The 24,167-nt window shown below is 39.8% G+C and overlaps 1 protein-coding gene across 1 annotated transcript in view; it reads left to right on the forward strand.

Moving 5' to 3' along the window:
• ACRBP (acrosin binding protein) overlaps positions 1 to 13,837 on the forward strand; it is a 28,235-nt gene extending 14,398 nt beyond the window's left edge. Inside the window, exons 5-9 of the mRNA XM_026688057.2 lie at positions 9,031 to 9,163; positions 9,416 to 9,595; positions 9,699 to 9,863; positions 9,954 to 10,040; positions 13,356 to 13,837. Of these exons, the coding sequence (XP_026543842.1) occupies positions 9,031 to 9,163; positions 9,416 to 9,595; positions 9,699 to 9,863; positions 9,954 to 10,040; positions 13,356 to 13,469 (679 nt within the window). The 3' untranslated portion in view covers positions 13,470 to 13,837. The remainder of the gene's footprint in view (positions 1 to 9,030; positions 9,164 to 9,415; positions 9,596 to 9,698; positions 9,864 to 9,953; positions 10,041 to 13,355) is intronic.
• The last annotated feature ends 10,330 nt before the right edge of the window (positions 13,838 to 24,167 follow it).

A 24,167-nucleotide genomic window follows, 5' to 3' on the forward strand; every position in this document is an offset into this window, starting at 1 on the left:
TCATTTGAAGGAGATATGACATGCTTGTGCTAATCTGCTTTATCAATATGCTGAAATGTATCTTTGGCTTAATATGAAATGGCTCCACTATTTTTACTGCAGTGCCTTTACAGAAAGAATAATCGGATATGGAACTGAGCTTTGGTTGCTTAATTGCCAGTTTCCTTGTATTTCCTCTTCTCTCCAAAGTGAGAGAAGAGCTAGTCAGTTCTAGTAGCTGTGCAATCATGGAAACATTTCTCTCTCCTTTCTAAAGCCATTTCTCATTTGGTGTCTTCCAATTTAAAAAAAATAATCATTTAAAAAAAAAATATTTCGGGACATGGGGTGTGGGAGAATGGGGAGACAGACCAAATTAGTGAAGTCTAGGTACAGACCCAAAGTCAGACTGGCATTATTCCCACTGCAATGCTCTGGTTGTTGGCTTCTGACCTGCTCAAGGGGGGACAGTAGCAAAGCCAGGTCAGAAAGGTCAACACTTTGGCCATAACCTATGGCAGTCGCAAATCAGGAAAACACCACGTGACTCTGACTCACAGAATATATGCCCTACAGGCAGAACATAGATTGGCAACTTGAATAGCAAAGTTTACTCTGGCATTATTTTGTGTTGATTCAAATGTAGGTGAGCAGCTATGGGAAATATTTTAGAAAGAGTGACTCTGACCTAGACAAACAGGCAAGGAGTAGTTACAAAAAGAAGATATGCTTAAGTTATCATTTGCTCTTAAAAGAGTAGGTTTGAGAGGAGTGACTTGATGCATCAGGTCCCTGCAAAGCACTATCACTCCCTTTTTATGGCCTTCAGACCTTGACTCCCAACTATGCAATTTTAAGGTAAAGCTATAATTGAAGCCATAAACTTGATCGTGTTGAAAGAATGAAGTAACTTTTAGTCCTGTCCATGTTTAACACTAGCCAAAGACTAAGTGTGACCACTGGCTATCTAAGTGTTTGTCATCTTTGAATTAAGGGATGACAGCCATGTGCTGAAAATCACCTGTGTGGTATGAAGAGGACCTTGGAATGGAAAAAGTCTATGGTGCCATCATTATCATGCATTGCCAATGGGTCTTTTTTACAGCTCCTCTTCATAAGATATAGTGGGGGGGGGGGGGGAATCTCGCCTAAAAGAATTGAGCCAAAGCAGTTGCTCAAAGCTCTGTTCCTTTATTAGATTAACAAAAAGGTAGAGAGACCACCAGGGTCATAGTAAGCAAAGCCAGGAACACTCATGTCTCACAATAATCCAAATAATAATCCAAATAATAATCCAAATAATAATGAGGGTGTCATCTTTGGAATCAGGAGGGCCTCTCTTGTTGAAAGAGAAATCATAACACATGGGCATTAGCTTATCAAAGGCACAGATGACTGTAAATTACTCTTTCAAGTTATTGTAACAATGCAACTCTTCCTTCTTCTAAACGTAGGAAAGCCTGAGTTCATTATCTTTATCTTTGAGTTAATCAACATAACTGAAGGAGAACCGACCTACATATCAAAGCCTTTCTAGACACAGTGAGGATATTATAAAGTAAAAAATGTGGGCGTTGCAAGAGTCATGACCTTGCTATGTATGAGGTGAGAAGGTGCAAAGCAAGCAATTTCATATAGTGTTGCCAATTACCATAGCCTTCACAGTTCTATGCAATTCACAGTTGATTGGGTATATCCTCTAGAATTGCTACATATTTTATTCATCCAATTCATCCCATTCTTAATTCTCCAATACTACAACTCTTATTTAATCCCTCCCCCCAAAATTAAAATGCTACCATGTTTCTCACAAAATAAGGCCGGGCCTTATTTTTTTTTGAGCCTTGAAAAAACGGCTAGGACGTCTTTTCAGGGGTGAATTAATTCCCCCCCCCCCGCGCGCACCAGCGCCGTCTCCAACAACAGCGTCTGAGTTGCTCCTGCTTTTCCCCCGTCCCCGTAACAACAGGAAAAAAAAGATTTTGAGGTACCTGGGAGCGCCACATGCTGCGTTTTCGTTTAATCCTGAGTGGCTGGGTGGGCGTGAGAAGAGCTGAGCGAGCGTCTCTGCTGCTGCTACTCTTGGTGCTCCAGCCTCGGGCTCTGCAAGTTTGCAAAAGTCCCGGTACTCAACCCGTTCCTGCATTCCAAATGCCCAGGCCGAGCTGCAGCTGTCCCTCTCTCGCCAGCGCCATCTCCAATAACAGCGGCAGCAGCGGCGGGAACCGTGGAAGCGTTTCAACCACTTCTCAGGTGGGGGAGCCGCCTCCGTAACTTCCACGCCGCCTCCGTAACTTCCACGGAACTCCAAGTTCCCCCCCACCTCCCCCCCCAATTTCGCATGTTTTACATTAGGCCTAAATTTGGGGGGAGGGACTTAATTTCATTTTATGCCTAGAAAACATGCTGGGTCTTCCTATTGGGGGGGCGTATTGTTGGAGAAACACAGTAGTAGTATATAAGCATGACTTAGACACTGCACTTAACTTGGATCTTGCCCATAGATTCAAATGACAACATCTCAAGCCAACTTTGGAAGGGCAATAGGTTATGGCATGAGTATCAAGCTCACGATGTCACATTGCTATCACATTACATTTCACGATGTTTTCTCCCTTCACATAGCTGGGGTGGGTGTGGCCTGAGTGTGATGCATCTAGCCCACAGGCCACCAGTTTGACACCCCTGAGTTGGGGGAAACCTGTTCAAGGATGAAAGCATATTGATACCAGAAAAAAAACACAGAATTAAGAATGTGGGATGCACGGGTCACTTCCGGTTTGTAAGGCTTCGGCAGCGGCAGGAATCCGCGATCGTGCACGGTTCCTGCTGCACTCGCTGCTGGAGTGGCCCCGATCCAGCTGGATTTGGAGGCTATGGTTACCCCGTAGAGGTAACCGAAGACAGGGGAGATCCGGGTAGGGGTCCGGGGGTATCGCAACCCCCCTCCTCAGCCAGCACAACTCCCTTTTCCAAAGGCGGTGGAGCGGCGGTGAGCAATGGCCGCCACAAAGAAGCCTGTAGCCGGACAAGATTGTGCAGGAGGAAGTCGGAGAAAGTGAAAGTTTTTGGCTGAACCGGGACAATAAGGAACTTCTAAATAACCTGGAAATTTAATCTCTTGAACGATACATTGTTTCCTAAGAAGATTGTAAAAGTGGCGGAAGAAAGTAGAAAGGGAAAGTTATTTTCTCTCACTCTCCTTCCCTACGGAAATAGCAGATGGAAATCTGAAAAACCTGCTTTGGCACAGAAGGTAACTAAACTTGAAAATTAAAGCCAAGGGGATAAAAGATTTTTGAACATTGGAATTAAAAACTAAAATCTTTTTGCTATAAGTGGGAAGGGAGAGGTAAAGAACCTATATTAAGATTCTACTGGAGGAGACTGCTTGGAGTTTATAAGACCAGAAATAAATGGCAATAAGACTTCTAAAAAATTATTTTGGAATTGTGTAATTGAATTCTACCCCAGGAAGAGAAAATATAAAAAGAAGAAAGTGCTAAATGAAACAGTTTGTTTTGATTTGGACTGCTTTGGGACTTTTGGAAACTATTTCTTGAAAGACTAAAAACATTTGGGTTGTTTAAATTTTTTTTTTTTATAATGGCATTATTTGTTGAAGAATTGCAAATGGAATTCCAAAAGTTAAAAGAAGAGGAACAAGAAGGCAAGGGCTCTTCTGGATCTATCTTTCACTTTTTAGAAATAGCGATTTCTACCTATCAGGAATTACAACAACAAGAAAGCTGGGATGAAGAAGAAGAAGCCATCTTTAATGGACAAATAATCTTAGTTGAGGAAGAAAAGAGAAAGAGGGGAAGGAAAATGGAGAATTCAGAACTTAAAAAAGCAACCAAGAAAGGGAAAAATAAGGTGAAAAATCGATACAATGTCAAAAAACAACAGAAAAGAGGAATACAACAGAGAGGGGAGACTAAGAGAGTGGAGATTGAGAGATGCGGGGGTAAAAAGGCTAGAATCGACAAGAAAGGAAGGGAAAAAGGGAAGAGAAGTCATAAAGGCTTAAAACAAGATGTTAAAAAACAGGGTTTTTTTTAGAGACAAAGGGTAAAATACAATTTAAAAAAAGATTCTGCAAAAGTACATAAGACTGTAGAGTTAGAAAATTGGAATATTATATGAGTTAACAATACATTAAAGGGAATGTATAAAAATGTCTAAGATTTAACAATAGAGTTTAATTTCCTATGGAACATTGTTTTTACTATATTATAAACTTATTTTTCCTCTCTTTTTTATTATTCTAAAATGTAGTACTTAGAATGTACTAAGCAGAATCAATATGGAAAGTATGTATTATTTTAAGTGTTAAATTCAGGGGAAAGATAAAAAGGTGTCATACTTCAACCAGTGATTACAGGAGAAATATTGTATTAGAAAGAAAAGATAAATAGATAATTGAAAAAGAACGGACAAAAGATACAAGTATAATTATTTAAATTGAGATGAAATAAATAAAATAGAATTAAGAGAGTGAATAGAGGAGAGAAAACATATAGAAAATATAGAATGTTAAATAAGATATGAAATAGTATATAAGGTGAGCATGAATTTGATTTATGTCTGTACAAAAAGATGTAACCCGGGGTTAAGCCGCTTTCCAAAAAGAAGTTTTATGTATTTATGTTTTGTGTTTTGTTTGTCTATGTTTGAATTAATAAAACTCTAGAAGAATGTTGGAAGAGAACAATGAAATTGTAAACAAGACAGATGGAAGTAATAAAAAGATATAGAAATTAAGGCAAAAGAAATATAACTGAATAGAAGGACAGGGAGAAATAGAGAGAAGTTGGAAAAAGATATAAAGTTGAATATATAAGATAAATATGCATATCAAATTGTGTTTGTATGGAAATGTGATAATCTGGAACTATGCTGTTTTCAAATAAGATGTTTTATTTGTTTTTCAGAAAATATGTCTTATGTTCTTATACTCTATGTTTTGTTTGTTTGTGTATTGTTTTTAAAAATTAAGAAAATTTGTTTAAAAAAAAAAAAGAACGTGGGATGCACAAAGAACCCAGGAGGGCACAAAATGGCAATCACATGACCCAGGGGCGCTGCAACCATGGTAAATAGATGCCGGTTGTCAAGCACCCAAATTCTGATCATGTGATCATGGGGATGCTATGGGTGTCGTAAGTGTGAGGAGTAATTGTAAGTCACGCTCTTCAGTGCCATTGTAACTTTGAATGGTCACTAAACAAATGGTTGGAAGACAATGACTACATTTAGTTGTTTGACAAAAGCAATTATATAAATTCCTCCATGTTTTTCAATAATGTTTCCACTTGAATGGGCATTTGGCTCTTTTAGCCAATAATCAGGGCCCTCTCAGTATTCTGTCATACAGGATTTGGCTGTACCCCAGGCATGAAGTACCAATAAGTGCTGTAGTACTGATGAAGGCATATAGAAAAAAGATCATGGGCATCTTTCACAATGGTATATATAAGGTCTCGTTTACATCTGGATAAATGTTAGAGTTAGAGTTTGAGGCAGAGGCATAACCTAAATCATGTAAGTTATTGTTCTTGGTCCTATGTAGTAATGAAGTCACTATAACCATTTCTTCGTAGCCCCTTCCCTGATAAGCCGCAGAAATAAATTTATTTATATTTATTCATTTATTAAATTTCTGTGAATGAAAATGAAAAAAATGATTATTGATCCACTGATAATTGTGCCTTTGTTATTCAGATTCTGTGACTGGCACTTCTCTGGATTATATTTGAGCAGTATTGCAAAGATAATTCGATTTTTACAGCCCCTCTCTACACACTCCAGCTATTCTAAAGATTGGATACCCACCAGTGGTGGGATTCAAATTTTTTTTACTACCAGTTCTGTGGATGTGGCTTGGTGGGCGTGGCAGGGGGAGGATACTGTAAAATCTCCAATCAGAGGTGGTATTTGCTGATTCTCTGAACTACTCAAAATTTCCGCTACCGGTTCTCCAGAACTGGTCAGAACCTGCTGAATACCACCTCTGATACCCACTGGGGGAAACAAGGGGGCACCAATGGTGGTGAGGGAAGAAAAAAATTCCATTATTCTGGTGGGACACTGGATGAAGCCCTTTATGGGTAACTATTTATAGTGCATTGAGAAAGTATTCAGAACCTCTTCACTTTTGTCAATTTTGGTATGCTGCAGCCTGATTCTACAGTTGTTAAAATTCTTTTTTTCCCCTCAGTAATCTACACTCAGTACCCCATAATGACAAAGTGAAAGCAGAATTTTAGAAATGTCTGTAATTTATTAAAAAGAAAAAACTGAAATATTACAGTGACATAAGTATTCAGACCCTTCACTCAGTACTTTGTTGAAGCAACTTTGACAGCAATTACAGCCTTGAGTCTTTTTGGGTATGATGCAACAAGCTTTGGACACCTACCGTGTTTCTCATATAAGGCTGGGTCTTATTTTTTTTTTGAGCCCCGAAAAAATGGCTAGGCTGTCTTTTTGGAGGTGACTTAATTCCCCCCCTTGCATCTTCGGGCGGGCGGTGACGGCTTGGATGTTGACCTCGGCGTTGGTGGGGCACTTCGTATCGGGGTCAACGCAGGCAGCACCATATCCGGGTGTGCAACAAAAGTACTTCCTAACAGCAAGCCCCCCCACCATTCCCCCCCCATTTCACATGTTTTAATATAGGCCTTAATTTGGGGGGAGGGGCTTAATTTCATTTCATGCCTATAAAACATGCTGGGACTTCCTATTGGGGGAGGCCGTATTGTTGGAGAAACAGGGTAGATTGGGGTTTTTTTTGCCATTCTTCCTTGCAAATCCCCTCAAGCTCAGTCAGTTTGGATGGCGAGCATCGGTGGACAGCTACTTTTAGGTTCCTCCAGAGATGTTCAATAGGGAAAGTTATACCTTTGGCTGAGCCACTGTAGGACATTCACAGAGTTGTCCTGTGTTGTCTTGACTGTTTCCTTAGGATGATTGTCATGTTGGGAAGTGAACCTTTGGCTCAGTCTGAGGTCCTGAGCACTGAGGAACAGGTTTTCACTGAGGATATCCCCTGTACCTTGCTCTTTTCAGGTTTCCCTCAACCCTGACCAGTCTCCCTGTCCTTGCTGCTGAAAAACATCCCCACAACATGTGCTTCCACCACTTTCACTTCACTGTTGGGGTGATACTGATCAGATGATGCCTGGTTTCCTCCAGATGTAATGTTTAGACCTGAGGCCAGACAGTTCTATCTTGGTTTAATCAGACCAGAGAATCTTGTTCCTCCCAGTCTGAGAATCCTCCAGGTCCTCTTTTGCAATCTCCAAGCAGACTTTTGTGTGTTTTGCACTGAGGAAAAGCTTATATTTAGCCACTCTGCCCATATCAGTGGAGGTCTGCAGTGATGTTTGTTCTTCTGGAACTTTGTCCCATCTCCACACAGGGTCTCTGGAGCTCAGTCAGTGACCATCAGGTTCTTAGTAATCTCTCTTTCTAAGGCTCTTCTCCCCCGATTGTTCAGCTTTAACGGGCGACCACCTCTTGGAACAGTCCTGGTTGTGCCAAACTTCTTCCATTTGAAAATTATGGAGGTAGAGCAAGAAGAAAAAGAATATTATAAAATATGGGATTTATTTTATCAATGGCTAGATAGAAAAATAGGAAAATGAAATATATTATAATATAAATATAATATAATAGTAAATACAATACAGTAGTAATGATATGTTATAATTGGTTATTATGGAATGGATTACAATATGAATTAGAATCAGTAACAGTTGGGATTTGCTCTAAAAGGATAATGTGGAATTTAAATTAAAGTCTAATGATGATGTATAATAATACAACATGACATGGAAAGTTGATTAATACGATTTGAATGTAAATTTAAATCTAAGAGGGAAAGACTATAGACATTATGCACAAAAAATATATACCAACTGACACACTGTACAATTGAAAGAAGGTTTTATTTGTTGTTTTATGTTTATGTTTGTTGTTAAAAATAAATAAAAAAATAACCCCCAAAAAAAAAAAGAGAGAGAGAATTATGGAGGCCACTGTGCTCTTAGGAATTTTCAGTGTAGCAGAACTATTATTGTAGCCTTCCCCAGATCTGTGCCTTGTATTATTCCTATCCCTGGGCTCTACAGGCAGTTCCTTTGACCTCGTGTCTTTTGCTCTGCTACAGCAGGAGTCCCCAACCACCGGTCCGTGGACCGGTACCGGTCCGTGGAACAAGTCCTACCGGGCCACTGGTTTGCTGGGCGCCGCCATCTTTTTTTGATGAAAAAGAAAGCTCACCGGAAGCACTTTTTCATCAAAAAAAGATGGCGGCGCCCAGCTAATGCCGGTACCGGGCCGCGCCATAAAAAAGGTTGGGGATACCGGGCCGCAGCATAAGAAAGGTTGGGGATCACTGTGCTACAGTATGCATTGTCAGCTTTGAGGTCTTCTGTAGAGAGGTCTGTGCCTTTCCAAATCATGTCCAATCAATTTAATTTACCACAGGTCAACTCCAGTCAAGGTGTAGAAACAAAGCATCAATGATCAAGAGAAATGAGAAGGCACCTGAGCTAAATTGCAGGCGTTGTGGCAAAGAGTCTGAATACTTATGCCAATGTAATATTTCAGTTGTTTTTTTTTTTTTTTAATAAATTTACAGACATTTCTAAAATTCTGTTTTCACTTTGTCATTACGGGGTACTGAGTGTAGATTAGTGAGAAAAAAAAATGAATTTCAACAACTGTAGAAACAGGCTGCAGCATTCTTTGGTGTAATCTATGGGTAGTCTTGGATGTGTATAGCCCAGATTTGTTAGCCCTACAAGCTTTCTTAAGTAAGAACAATTTAGTGATGGGTGAGAGGTGGAGGTGCTGCTACTTTAGTGAATGCACTTTTGTCTTAAAACTGAGTTATATTCCTAGCTACACATCAAACAGGAACTATTCTCTAAAACACTAGAATTACATTTGCCCGATGGGCGGGTGAGGAGAGAGCAATAAAATTAAAACCGTCTTTCTTATTATTCCTCCATTATCTTGCTTCTTTTTCTCTTGCTATACCAGTCTTTTAGCTATTGACAAGGATGAGGCTCTGGTGATTCTCTGCTATGCAGTTCTTCAGGACATTTGCATATCCTCAGCTATTAGCAGGGCCTGGAAAGAAATAGAAAGAAAAATCTTTGGCTCTGAGGATTTGGTAAGATTCACTGCTGATTACCTGAGATATCTTCCTTTCCCTCCAGTAGAATTCAGCACTTGGCAGACATTTCCACCTCCCAACTAAATGCTTGTGCCACAACATTTATACTGTTAAAATATTTGGGGATTTGGAGAAAAGATTCCTGACTAATTCACCCCAACAATGATTTGCCACATATTTACGGAAGTAAGGCCTAAAGATTATTGCCAGAATTTGAGCTTTGTTTTGATCTTGTTCCCTGGTCACTAGGTGTGTGATAACCTTGGCCGACATCATGCAGATCTATGTCCTGAATGTGCATTCTGCTCTCTAAAAACAGAGCAGTGTCAAGGAGCCTCCAATCTGAAACGTACCCACTGTAGTGATGGCATCTTCACAAACTACATTAACCCTGGGATTCTGGCTCAGCATCGGGCTATGAGCCTCGAGGTAAATAAAGGTTAGATTGATAAGATATTGGAGAATCTTGCCTGTTTTACTATAGCTATATTTCAGCGTAGTCAATCTTCTATTTTCCCATTCTTATTGTTAGAGCTCCCCAAACCTGCAAGAATTTTATGGATTTGAAACTTATGGTGGCATGCGGACAGAGTACTGGTGTGGTCGATTGGCTGCTCATGGCTGTGACGATTATCGTGTGGCTCTTTGGCTGCAGTCAGAATATTCTTTCTTTCATGGAGGAGATTTCCCAGAAAAGGTGAGCATTCACGAAATAGCATTTTTTAGCACTTGGTTGGTTGCTCCTCTCAAGTTGTTTCCCACTTCTGTCTCATTTCATTCTTCTTAGATTTGTGACTCAACAGGAGTTCAACATCCAATATATTGTGCATTCAAGAGCAATCAGTGCATGGAATACACCATCCGAAACAAGAAGGTGAGGACTGTCATCTTTTTATTCTGGATTTCCACAGGCCATCAGTGAGCCTTTCTAAAAGAGACCAGCTTTCTCATTTCTAATACAGATTTTATGCAATTTCTGCATTGTCCTATACCATTCCTGTGGAATGTTTTTTACTAGCCAAGTTGAGAAGAAGAGGAAAACATGGCACCTTTTCAGTAGTCATAAAAAGCTGAAAATCCCTGTCTTTGAAAAGTATCCTATTGTATGCTTACAATTCAGCAAAACTCTTTGTAACTTCCTTTCAGTGCTAGGTTCTTTCTTTCTCCTACTCTTAAATAAAGATAAATTATTTATTGCTTGTTAACTAGGAACTAAAGTAGAATAGAAATGAATTGTAATGAGTTATTTTCCCTCCAGGGTTGGATAGACTTAATTATTGCTTTCCTTTTAACAGTCAAAATAACTCTGTATGAAACTTCATTAGTTCATTCAAGACAAATGGGCAACTCTTGGTCACTTGTAATTTTCCCAATGAACTCATGTGGTCCTTTCTTCAGCCATCATTGATTCTCTGTGTTTGCTGATTTGGGTACAGCTAATATTGTAGTTTAAATTGGAATTGAGTTTCACTAATATTAAAATGGATTTTTACTTTAAGCCTGTCTATTTTGCCATATTCTGCCTTTCTCTATGTCTATAGAATAGAGAAAAAGGTTTCTCATACCTAACTTGAGGTATAATTTTGATAGATTATGTGCCATCAAGTTATTTTTACTACTAGCAACCATACGTATCTTCTGATGGTTTGCTATTTCATACCTGGTCTTTAGGTATTTCAACAGTGCTGTCATCACTTGACTGAGTCCATACATCTTAGAGTTGATTGTCCTCTTTCCTTCCATTTTTTCCAGAATTACAGCCTTTTTCCAAAGAGCCAGGTCTTTACATAGTGTGTGAAAATATACTTATTCTGACTTTAAAGTCTTTTCCAAAGAGGTGCACAAATGGAAAAAGTAAAACATTGCATGGTAATTAAAAATATACGCTACATTCAAGAAATAAAACACCCATGAATGAAATCAAATATAAAAGCCAGCAAGTCCCGGTATCATAAAGTCAGACTAAGAGAGTATTAAAAGAGGGGGGGGGGAATCATTTGGAGCACTATTGCAGAACTTGTGAGTAATCCAGAAATTTGCTGTTCTGGAAAAAAAAAAGCATAGGGATGATGATGTTTGACGATGCAATAGCTCTGATTTTCAGTATCTGATATTGTTCCGTATAGGAAAGGCTGATATTTGGACAAAATACAGTGGTACCTTAGTACTCAACTGCTTTGAAAATCATCAAATTTGGTACTCAAGGCATTTTGACGTGAAAATTTTGTCCCGGTACATATCGTTTGTTTGGTACTTAACACACAAGCTAGAACTGCCTTGTCTGCTGCCTTGTGACTCACTATATTATATTTTAGGGGGGGAAATTGTTTGATACGCATCATTTTTGGTACTCAATGCACCTCCCAGAACCAATTAATGATGAATACCAAAGTACTCGTGTAAATGTCAAGGAAGACAAGCAGGAGTGCAGTTTTTTTAAAAATGCCATGTTGGTTGAAAAACAATTCTTGGATTTAAGCATGAAAACTGAGCTAAATTCATTCCAGACTTAATAATGTGAAAACAGTAAGAAGGTATTTGAGAATCAATAAATATATATATAAAAATAAAATGGGTCAGCTTGGACTTCTACTAACTTAAAACTAATCCTTGTAAGATTCACATAAACATAAAGAATGCATCAGTAGATACCACTAGAGTGAAAGCACTGCCAGCATTCAAAAGTGACCAAACCATCAGACAGAAAGCGTAGGAACTGAGAAGTGGTCTGTGGTCACCACCTGCAGAACCACTCCTTTATTGGGGATGTCTTGCTAACTGCCTATGCTTTCCACCTGTTGTCTCTTCCGTTTGCACAACAGCATGTGAAATTGATTGCCAGTCAGTGTTGCTACCTAAGTGGACAGTTTGATTTCACGGAAGTGTGATTGACTTGGAGTTACATTGTGTTGTTTAAGTGTTCCCTTTATTTTTTTGAGCAGTGTATATATACATACATACATTATAACTTGATTTTCAAATATTAATTTAATAGCTGTTCTCCTTCCAATGGGAAATTTCTTTCACTTAAATATTTCTGGTTGGCACAAACAGATTCAGGCTCTCCAGTTCTTTGACTGTTCCCATCCAAGACCTCTGGGCGACCTATGAGTCTGACTCAATCAAAACGAAGTCTTCCTTGTAGTCTGTATCTCCAACATCATATAGGCACTAAAAATACTTTATTTGAACATCTTCATTAAGACTTGGCCAACTTTCTGCCCCCAATACAGTTGTATGTGTTTGAAAAATGGATAGTTGGGATATTACAAAACAAAATATTCATCTCTACCACCTGCTATTTTTCCAAGAATGCCTGGTTTGGGTAGTTTGCCTACAATACTCATGTTTTGTATATGTAATGTATTCATTTCCCCTAGTTTGTTTGTTTATCTCCTCCTCTCCCTTCTTCCTTCCCTTCTGCTTCCTTTTTGAAAGGGTGTAGATTATATACAAAAGCAGCATTTTAAAGAGAAATTTGTTATTTTGCCTTCTGGGCATTTATTTCTCATCATCAGTGGTTAGGTTAACATTGTACTAAACTTCAATGTAGTTTCTCAGATTTGGGCACAAGCTTCTTAGGCAAGTCAGGAATTGGGGTTTGGGAGTTATAATTAATAACTAGCTCAGTATATGAACCCTTGTAACTTGTTTAACAATTTGGATTTAGTATGAAGCACAAACTAAGCAGCAGTATGTTTTTGGCAAAATTACTTGTTTTTTATTTTTAAATTTGCCTTTTGGGAAACTGGACTTTTTATTAATTGTCAAACCTTCTGACAATTTTGCGAGAATACTGACAATATGTCTTCAAATTCCTAATGTACTTGTGGCCAAAATAAGGGGAAGACTCTTTGTTTAAAAAACAGGGAAAGAAGTACAGAACAACACAGCAATTTTTCTTTTATTCACTGCTGAGCCTTTTAGGCTTTCTGAAACATATTTCCAATCAATCATTTACTGTGGTCCTCAATGGCACTTTTCCCAGTTCTTTTTTTTAATCAGAATTTCCAGTTTCTGAAATTGCCCTTTATTTGTGTCCCCATCTTGTTCATCTTGATGGGGCCATTACAGATTTCTTTGTACCTCCAGGAAAAGTATCACTTTGAAGATATAGCGATTTTGCAGGACAGATGAATTCATCACTAACTCTCTTTTTTTTCTAAATTCTTTCTATCTCCACCCTCAGGTATTGCGGATTGGCTGCCTAAAAGATCAGATGTATCGCGAGCTAAGCAGGGAGGAAGGGGAAGTTGAAGTGTTGCTATGGAGCCAGAAATTCTTGAATTTTACCGAAGGGTGAATGAAAGAACAGAATAAAGTAGTTTTTTTAAAAAAGGGCCAAAAGAGACTTATGCACAAACATATATACATATATAAATAGCCACTGTTTGACGACTCTCAGTTTAAAGATGTTTAAATATATAGTCTCTCTATTTAAGTACTACAGTGGTACCCTTTTATTTCACTCTGGAAGCTGCTCCTACTAAACCCATCTCATAAGTGTTGTCCTGTTAATGTTTCTCAAAAAAGATTTTTACCAAATCTTCCTGGTTGGGTCAGGGTTAGAGCAAATAGAAGATTGAAACTTGGATGTCAGAAGGATGAAGGATAAAAAGCATGAACTAGCAAATAAAGCGAAAGTAAGAAATATGTATCTGTAAAGAGAAAGGAGGAAAACATAACAGATCTCCATGACGGTCATTTGAACTTATGAATGGAAGTGAAGATACAGATTTAATTATAAATAAAAGGAATAAACTTGTATGTCTGAAAGTACGAATTGATGTCATTTTGGTATGGGTAAATGAAAAAATGTGTATGTTGATGATGATGCACATTATACTCCTGTAAATAGTGATAATGAAAGAACTAGAGATGAATTTGGTAGGACTGTACATTATTCAGAAGGAATGTGTCCTAGAGAAATAGGATTGTGTTAAGTGACTTAAATGTACATGAAAGAATTTTAAAAAGTACTGTGAAAATTTTCATGAAAATAAGTACAAGATACTTGTTGAAAAGTATTAGAAGATAACCTACCAACAGAATAAATGAAATGAGGACATAAGGAAAAATGTGAAAACTGGTTGAAACAGAGGAAAAAGAATTATGTTACCAAGTGTCTTAGAAGTGAGTAAAATGGTAACTATGATTTTTAAAAAAAGTTTGGTGGAATGGTAATGTGAAAGAAGTTACGGATGACAAAATGCATGTAAGAAAATAATTGCAAAATGATTAAAATGAAAAATTATCTAACAGGTAATGAGATTGTATGACAGCACATCATACAGGATTTGAAACACTTGGAATATTGCATCCATTTCTGATCGCCATGATACAAAAAAGATGTTGAGACTCTAGAAAGAGTGCAGAGAAGAGCAACAAAGATGATTAGGGGACTGGAGGATAAAATACCTGACGAACTGTTGCAGGAATTGGGTGTGTCTAGTTTAATGACAAGAAGATCTAAGGGTAACCTGATAGCCGTCTTCCAATATTTGAGAGGCTGTCACAAAGAAGAGGGGGACAACCTATTCTCCAATACACCTCAGGGCCAGACAAGAAATAACAAATGGAAGCTTACCAAAGAAAAGTCCAACCTAGAACCCAGGAGAAATTGCCTTGACAGTGAGAGCAATTAATCGGTGGAATGGCTTGCCTTCAGAAAACCTCACTGGAGGCTTTTAATAAGAGACTGGAATGATATAGGGCAGGGGTGTCAAGCTCGATTCCATTGAGGGCCGCATCAGGGTTGTGTTTGACCTCGGGAGGCCAGGGGGGGCATGACCAGCATGATATCACACGTGTTGGGGGAACCTGTGTTGGCCTGAGCATTCTGCCAGCGAAAACAGGTTCTCAAGCTCTATTTGCAGCTGGGACGGTCTCCTGCAACCCTCTGCCAGCAAAAATGGAGCTTGGGAGAACCACCCGTGGGCCTCGCAAGCTGTTTTCCCTGGCAGAGGCACCATGGGCCAGTCCTTCATTGTTTCCAGGGCAGCCCCGTGGGCCAGATTTAAGCACCCCATGGGCGGATCCAGCCCCCAGGCCTTGAGGTGGACACCCCTGGTATAGGTCTCCTACTTGGGCAGTGGGTGGGACTAGAAGACCACCAAGGTCCCTCCCAACTCTGTTATTTTGTTCTGTTCTGATTTACTGTAAAGCACTTCTTTTTCTCAGTTTGCATGGACTGCCCTTTCTCAGGTGTTGAATAATCCCACGAAAAGACACTTTTGATTTGAAATGTCCCCAACATATGTTACGTACGTATTCTGAATCTAAATCACATTTTGGAATTTTGGTGGATTTTTCTTTCTATGAAAGGGGGTTAAAATAGTTGAACAAGCACTTTTAGCAAAGTCAGTGAAATTAAAAATAAAGATTGGAGAATTGAATTCATTTTTTAAATTTATTTTATTTATCAATCACTTACAGAATAATAGGTATAAATATAAATATGAGTAAGAATACAGGAAATAGGTACAAATAAATGGGGACAATAGGACAGGGACGGTAGGCACATTTGTGCACTTATGCATGCCCCTTACAGTCCTCTTAGGAATGGGATTAGGTCAATAGTGGATAGTTTGAGGTTAAAGAAGTGGGAGTTAGAGGATGTAAAACAGAGTCAGGTAGTGCATTCCAGGCACTGACCACTCTGTTGCCGAAGTCGTACTTTCTGCAATCAAGTTTGGAGCATTTAAATTTGAGTTTGTATCGGTTGTGTGCTCTTGTATTGTTGCGGTTGAAGCTGAAGTAGTCATTGACTGGTAGGACATTGTAGCAGATAATTTTGTGTACTACGCTTAAGTCCAACCATAGGCGGCGTAGTTCAAGATTGTCCAAGCCCAAAATTTCAAGCCTGGTGATATTTGGATGTGATAGGAATAGTCTAAGATGGAAATAAAGTACAGGTGGAACCTCTGGTCGCGAACACTTCCATTCACGACCAATTCAGGTGATGACCAAAGGATTTTACCTCTGGTCGCAAACACAGGTGCGGCGATTTGCTGTTCCGTGCGTGCCATTTTTTTTCCACACATGCGCTTCCAGGGATGTCAAAATCAGGTGATGACCGAATTCTCGGAACGGATTATGGTCGTCACCCAAGGTTCCACTGTATATGTGAGAAAAGTGGAAGGCTTAGTGGAGAGCATTAGCAATAGCACTTAGACTTTATATACCTCTTTACAGCCCTCTCTAACCAGTTTAGAGAGTCAGCATATTGCCCCCAACAATCTGGGTCCTCATTTTACCCACCTTGGAAGGATGGAAGGCTGAGTCCACCTTGAGCCTGGTGGGATTTGAACTGCTAAATTGCAGGCAGCCGGTAGTCAGCAGAAGTAGCCTGCAATACTGCATTCTAACCACTGCGCCACTATGGCTCATGGTACCATTCTGAGCTGGGAGTAAGACAATGCTGTATTGGTTGTTTAAGGTATTTATTGATTTAGGTATAAGGAATGTTTATAGTGGTATTAGAGATGCATTGGCTGTGGATAAGATTGCAAGTGCATTTTAATATACAGGTACTACTATGTTGTTAAGAACCTGAATAATTTATGGAGAAGGTTCAGTAGACTGCATGATAGAAAGAGAAGCTGATTACAATCCATCAAGTCATTTTCAACTCCAAGTGAACACATAGATTTTCTCCATGACAATCTATTCCTGACTTATTTTTTCAAGTCTCCCAACTATATATTCATTGCCGCTGTAGACATCCAACTTGCTGCTGGTCCTTCTCTTGTTTTCTTTCCTTCTATCTTTCCCAGCATTGCAGCTTTTTCCAGAGAACTAGGTCTTTGCATAATATATCTGGAATAGGATAATTTGAACCTGTTCAACTGTTCATCCAGTAATAACGCTGAGTTGAGCAATGAGAAGCAGGGGTCCAAAAACTAATTATCTATAATAGACCAAGGTAACTGTGTTTAAAGAGAGAAAATGGAGTGAATAATTATAAATTATCCGTACATGATGAAAAATGAAGGCAAGTTAATGAATTTGTGTACCTTGGAAGAACATTTACTAAAAATGGGAAAATGAAGCAGCTTTAAGATACCCAAAATTAAAGTTAAAATGAGGGTAAAATTTAAGTGGTTTATTGCAAGGAATGGCTGCACTAAGAACTGGAAACAGCTATATCAAAAAATGTCCTTCTGTCTACCTTCTTATGAGCAAACGTGATTTCAGTAGATGAGGAAAAGCTTCAAAATATTTAATCGGATATTTAAATGTATACACTTTTAAATAAGAAGCAATTGGGTAGTAAATGAATGTTGACTGCATACAAAATGAATGCTACAAAAGTAGTATATTGAGGTGGTTTGATCAGATATAGAGAATGAACAAGGACTGGATATTGTTAAGAAGAAATGGGTTATATTAAGGTACAGCGACAGAGAAAGTGATTGACTGGATGGAGCTGCCGAGTTCCCCAAAAATAAGTGACAGATGTTTAAAGAACAAAAGGCAACGCATGAATTGAAAGGGAAAGGAGAAATGGTTTACATAGAATAAAACGGCATGGAGCAGTACAAGTGAATTTCACCGGAATAATTTGGATGTAGCTTTTCACGTCTCAAGCCATTTTTTCCTATTCTTTCTATAGTATTTGCTCACCCCGAAAGGAAAATGGTATGGTGGTTATGTACGTATTACTACGCTCGGGCTCGGTATAGTTCAGCACGCCTTCAGTCATGACAATAGCACGCCTCAGCACGCCTCCAGTCATGACAACAGAAACCACAAACCATAGCTGAGGAGCTTAAAAATGAAAAACATCAAACCCAACATCCTGCCTCCTCCTGGTAACAAAATCGCTATTATTTTCCCGCTTCGCTCCCAGCTCCCGGACAGAGAAGCGCCTCGCGCGCCTTCCCTGGTTTGCGCAGGCCAAGTCCTGCCTGTTTGCTCTTGTATCCCTCTCAGCTTCCAGGCAGCTATTCCAGCCGCGTTTTAGGAGTGCTCCGCCGCTGAAACTGGACTCTCACACACAGCCTTTGTGTTCCCACCCACCTCCGCTGCGAAAAGAAAGGAAGGGCGGTAATCTGCAGAAACCGGTGAGGACCAAAGTGCAGGACGAGCGTTTCAGGCTCTGATGTGCTGGGCAGCTTGTAGGAAAAACAACGCCGCAGAGCTCATAAACGAAATTCAGATTCGATGGCCTTTTTTTTTTTTTTTTGCCGAAAAGTGACAAGTTTTTGCTGTGGAAAAAAACAAAAAACTGGTGACTGGCTTTGTTCTAGCAGCCCTGAAATCTACACCAGCCTGTCGGAAATTAATATTCAGAAAGATAGCTCATCAGCCCTTTTGCTGATGCAGCACTTTGACCTGAATGGCTAAGTAGTTTCCAGGAAAAGGAAAGCTCCAGAGGGATTGTCTCTGCATATGACCCTGAATACCTTGGTACTTAGTCGCTGATGGGCCAAGCCTTAATTTAGGTACAAAATATAGCCGGGAATCTTCCTTAAGATAACAGGTGGAGACTTGCCTTGCTCACACCAGGAGTTCCAAGGCTGAAAAAGCCTGAAAAGTCAGAAGATTGGCAGAATGCATCCGTGAACAGCAACTAGCAGCCAGAAGATTTGATGTTAACCATAATTTTTTTTAAAAAAAAAACAGCAGACCAGATCTTCCTTATTAGATGTTTATCAATTTTCACCTATCAGTACATTAATGTTACATGACCTTACACTATTTATTTGTTTGTTTGTGAGATTTATATTGCTGCCTATTCGCACATGGCTGAGTCAAGGCAGCTTACAGAATATAAAACCCTGTATAAAAACAATAAAACTGATAGAAGTCATGTAGTAAATTAATATATTACAGTCACCCCCCATCCCCCACCTGGCAACAGCACCGCACACGAGCCATTTAATGGGCTGCATCCCGCTATGGGTTCCCCAGGCCCACTGGCAGAACCAGATCTTCAGTGCCTTCCGGAAGAACGCTAGAATGGCCGTTCTAATCTCTGAGGGGATGATGTTCCAGAAAGAGGGAGCCACCACAGAGAAGGCAGGTGTATCTCTCTAGGGGCTGGGACCCACAACATTTCCTGCCTCCCCGCTCTGATGGGTTGGGTAGATGTAACTGGGAAGAGATGGTCCCTCAGATATATCTAACAATACAGCACTGAATATAAAGTGATTATAAAGTACAGTGTCTGTTTAAAAATGTGCAAGTGTTCTAGTGAAATGTGTGTCTTAATCTTTCAACCCCGTTTTGAGGGCAACAGATGAAAAATCTCCAAACTGAGGACCCTGGGAATCACTCAGGTCCTGTCCACATGACTGTGTGTGGAGTGACTACCTATATAACATCTGTTTCCTTATACAGCTGGTTTTTCTTCCCAGATATTTTTCTACTGTCAACAAAATGGCACGAAAATTTGATTGCCTATATTTGATTGCCTGTGTTCAATTAAGCACCTATGAAATGTTCAACTACTTAAACCCACAATGGCTCACCTGTCCACATGATGAGGGCAGACCAGTTGCACTTGAAAGTTTGAGGTGCCGAAAATTATTTTAAGATGGCCTTTGGTGCAGATATCTGGGCTGGCCACCATATTAACTAGGACATGAATACAGTAGGACTGGAAATAGAAACTCAGATACTTTTTGAATTATCCAGTGTTTCAAAAGTACCTATGGGATCACCTTCAATCATAATTGGTCTGACCTTTTAAAAAAATCAAGTAAAAAAAAATACTTAAATGGTCCCAGAAGTTTTGGGGGTGGGGGGGGAGCTGAAACCCGAAGGCACTGTTTTCTTCCATGGCAGCACTTTGGCTGTGGAATATTTTCTAGAGGAAAAACTTCATTGCCACTTGTATTCTACTCCACCTGCTGCGGTGCCCATTATTGTCTGCTCAAATAAAAGTTTCCATGCAATTCAGCAACGTCACTGTGGGTTACTTAAGCAGAGCAAGCCTATACACGTGTTATTCATGACTGGCCTTCCCTTTGCCTGCTTTTTACTGGTCTAGATCAGCTTTTCCCATCTTATAGTCTCCAGACATTTGAATTATTATTTCTAACATTCCTGAGAAGCCAAGTTGATGGGAGCTGCAGTCTAGCATAATATGGAAGTCTTTAGATTAGACAAGGCGGAACAGCTCCTATAGAAGAAAATATATACAGCTCAAGGCTGAAGTGTGGAGTTCTTGCTGCTCTCTGTGCTTAGTTGTTTGTTTGCAGATGTTTCATTGCCTGCCTTAGTTCTAGAGAGTGGGGTTTGCTTCCTGTTTATATGCAGTAGCTTGCCCTGCCAGTGTTGAGGGTGGGGGTTTCTCCTTGGTAGTCCCTTGATTGGGGAAATGTTCCCTGCTCTTTTGCCTGGTGTTATCCCTGCTTACCTGCTTTACAGCTCTCTAGCCTTAACAACAAAATACTATCAGAGATATATAATACAATTGTGGGAGTTGGGACAGATCAAATAGTATTCCAAAAATTTCATTCTTTTGGCATGGCAAAAAAATCCACATAGCATTCTTTTGTCAGTGACATTACTTTTGACCCAACCTTCATCAGTTTTGTAGTTCAATCTATAAAATGATATCACATTTTTGAGTATTAAAACTAATTGCACTATTTTTAAGGGTTGGAAGCAATTGTTCTTGTCTCATTTGAGTATGATGCTATTTTTTTAAAAATATTCTTCCATTTTGCAAAGATGCTTCTAACTGCTTTTTGCAAACCAGCAAAATCCTGGGGAAATGAGATGACCGTAAATAGAATTATTTTGAACTCTTTTAAATTATTACTTTATTTTAAGAATTATACAACTTTTTAAAAGCTCTCCTTTATTATGGTTTTGCAGATGGACATACTAGTTTATTACATTGAGGCCTCTAACCCCCACTCCTTTAATCTCAAACTATCCACTATTGACCTCACCCCATTCCTAAGAGGTCTGTAAGGGGTGTTCATAAGTGCACCATTGTGCCTACCATCCCTGTCCTATTGTCCCCATTTATTCGTGCCTATTTCCTGTATTCGTACTCATGTTTATACTTATGCCTATTATCATATAACCGACTGACAAATAAAATAAAATAAATAAATAAAATGCTTTATTCTTTCTTCACAGAAAGATATCAAAATGTGTAGATATGCCTTCTTGCAATACAGGGTTCATTTGCCTCTAGAAGAGGTGTCCCCAAACTTGGCAACTTTAAGACTTGCGGACTTCAATTCCCAGAATTCCTCAGCCAGCTATGTTTGGGGACCCCTATTCTAGAAGACTGATACCTTGCCATTGTTGCTTTTTTAACCTGATGCTCCATCCTCTGACATCATACCTGCTTTTGTTTTGACCTATGTAGAGTAGGACTGTTCCATTGACTGCATTCATTTTCAGATTTTTCAGCTACTTCTGTCCTGTATTTTTAATTAAATATCAGTCCAGGAAAATAGCACGTCTTCATTTTTAATGAGCACGGCTATTGAGGCATCATAGGCTTTACATCTTTCCAACTGGATGTTGGAATTGTGAATCATGGTATTGTAGATATTCTAAATGCATAAAGGTACTACTTTAGGAGGAGTGGATTGTCTCTGTTCAGTCTGGGTTCAGACCTGTGCATGGGAACGAGACAACTTTGGTCTCTTTGCTGGATGACCTGTGAAGTGCACTTCTCCTTTTCCTTTTAGATCTCTTGGTGAGCTTCCTGTCCTTTTAGACTTCTTCTCTCTAGCATCTTACTGGATTACCTACGGAGGTCAGGGATTGGGGCACTGTTTTGCAGGGGTTCCACTCCTGTGAATGATTTCTGTTGAATTGTGGGTGAAAGAAGACACTGAATCGAGGTAACGAGTAGAACTTCTTTATTCAGGTAACAGTTACGCATTGAAAAACCCCAGTTGTCCTTTTATAGGAGCTGTCAGACGGGACAACCAATCAGCTTGAAGTATTTTCCCGCCTAATTGGTGGACCAGAGTGAAAACTTCCCCTTTCCTTGGAACATAACGTAAGTCTGTTGTAAAGAGGTAAGTGAGGTCAGCCTATCAGACCCTTACTTTACAGGAATTAGTCCTCACTCTCCTGCTTCTTAACTTTTATTTGAAACTGTTGGGGGAAGATCATAGGATGACAATTTGGGCTATGAATAATCGATATGCAACACATTGCTATCTTGGGTAGTAAGGGAGGTACCCCCAATATTCTTTCCTGGGGTTTGGAGCCTCGACAGTCTGGAGAGAGAACAGGTTCAAACTGAACCTAAGGAAGTTGGAGTTGCTCTTCGTTCAGGTGGTCCTCAACTTACAACTACAATTGGGACCACAATTTCTGTGGCTAAGAAAGATGGTTGTTAAGTGAATGGCTCCCAATTTTATGACTTTTTTTGCCATGGTTGTTAAAGAGAATCACTGGTGGTTATTAAGCGAATCCATCTTCCTCATTGACTTTGCTTGTCAGAAGGCAACTGGACAGGTCACAAATGGTAATCATGTGACCCTGGCATGCTGCAACCAACATAAATACATATTGATGGTCAAACACCCAATTTTGTTCATGTGACAGTAGGGATGCAATGATGGTTGTAATTGTGAGGAGTGGTTGTAAGTCACTTTTTTGAGGCTGTTGTAACTTTGAATGGTCACTAAATGAACGGTTGTATGTCAAGGTTTACCTGTCCGTCAGGGCTCTTCTTTGGTGCTGGTGTTATTCATGGATGGAGAGGAGGAGGTCTGTGATGTAGGGATCCTCCTGGACTTGTGGTTCCCATTTGAACAGCAGGTGGAAACTATGGATAGTAGAGCTTAAACACATCCTTAAGCTGGTGCAGGAGGATCTAGCGACAATAACTGATGATCTCATCACCATTCATATAGACTGCTACAATATGTGAGTGCGCCTGGCTTTTTATAGAAGGGGCTGGACACAGTATATATTCAATATGCTTTACATAGGGCTGCCTTAAAGACTATTCGGAAATTGCAATGATTAGTCCAGAATGTGGTGGTCTGGTCTTTTAACTAGCCCCTGATGTTGGAAGCATATTAAATAAATGTGGCAGGCCCTACACTGGTTACCGTTTCAATTTCTTGGGTAGGGGGCGTGGTGTGGGGGGCGTGGCAGGTGAAGGATACTGCAAAATCTCCATTCCCACCCCACTCCATGGGGAAGGATACTGCAAAATCTCATTCCCTCCCCACCCCACTAACCTGCTTTCCAGCTCTGTTCTCCTGTGCAGGGCAACCAAAGAAGACCCAGCCAATCAGCTGGGACTCGGGAGGCAGAGAATAGATGGGGGCGGAGCCAGTCAGAGGTGGCATTTGCCGGTTCTCTGAACTACTCAAAATTTCTGCTACCAGTTCTCCAGAACTGGTCAGAACCTGCTGAATACCCACCCCTGCTTAAAGTGTTAACTATACAAAGCCCTCCATGACTTGGCACCTGGGCACCCATGGGATTGGCTCCTCCAACAGATTGGAGCAACTAGGGAGGATCTCCTTGTTTCACATTTCTGGGACATCAGAATAGCTGAAGCTAGAAGGCACAGCTTCTCCACACAGCATCGACCTAAAGAATGAGCTCCCTGCTGAGACCTTCCCAGCCCCTCCCAGATGGTTGTTTTAATTGTTAAAAACAGAGCTTTTTTGAAGAGTCTTTCAGTAGCATCACCTCACCTTTGGTTGTTCTTTCTATATTTCTCTCCTGCTTTGGCTTTTTTTTTTTTGTAATTTGGATTGCTATAATTTGGTTGTTATTTCTATTGTGACATTGAACAAGATTGCAGCAGGATGGATTCATTAATTCATTAATTAAATAATTAGGGTTGTTGTTTGTCAGGCAGTCTATTCAAGAGGAAAGTGCAGCAATTTTAGGGGAGAAAAAAAGAATGTCTCCGGAGAAGGAAATTACTCAGATCCGTGAAGTGTCAGGGGATAGTCTTCCATATGCGAATGTAGCTGATCATTATTATTTTTAAATATCCTTACTAGGTAGGCCCAAAAACCTGTTTGGATCTGCAGCTCCCAGCACACCT

The sequence above is a fragment of the Notechis scutatus genome, chromosome 2 (genome assembly GCF_049901735.1).
Source record: "Notechis scutatus isolate UNSWTSFEM ecotype Mainland chromosome 2, rNotScu1.2, whole genome shotgun sequence".
NCBI lineage: Eukaryota > Metazoa > Chordata > Lepidosauria > Squamata > Elapidae > Notechis > Notechis scutatus.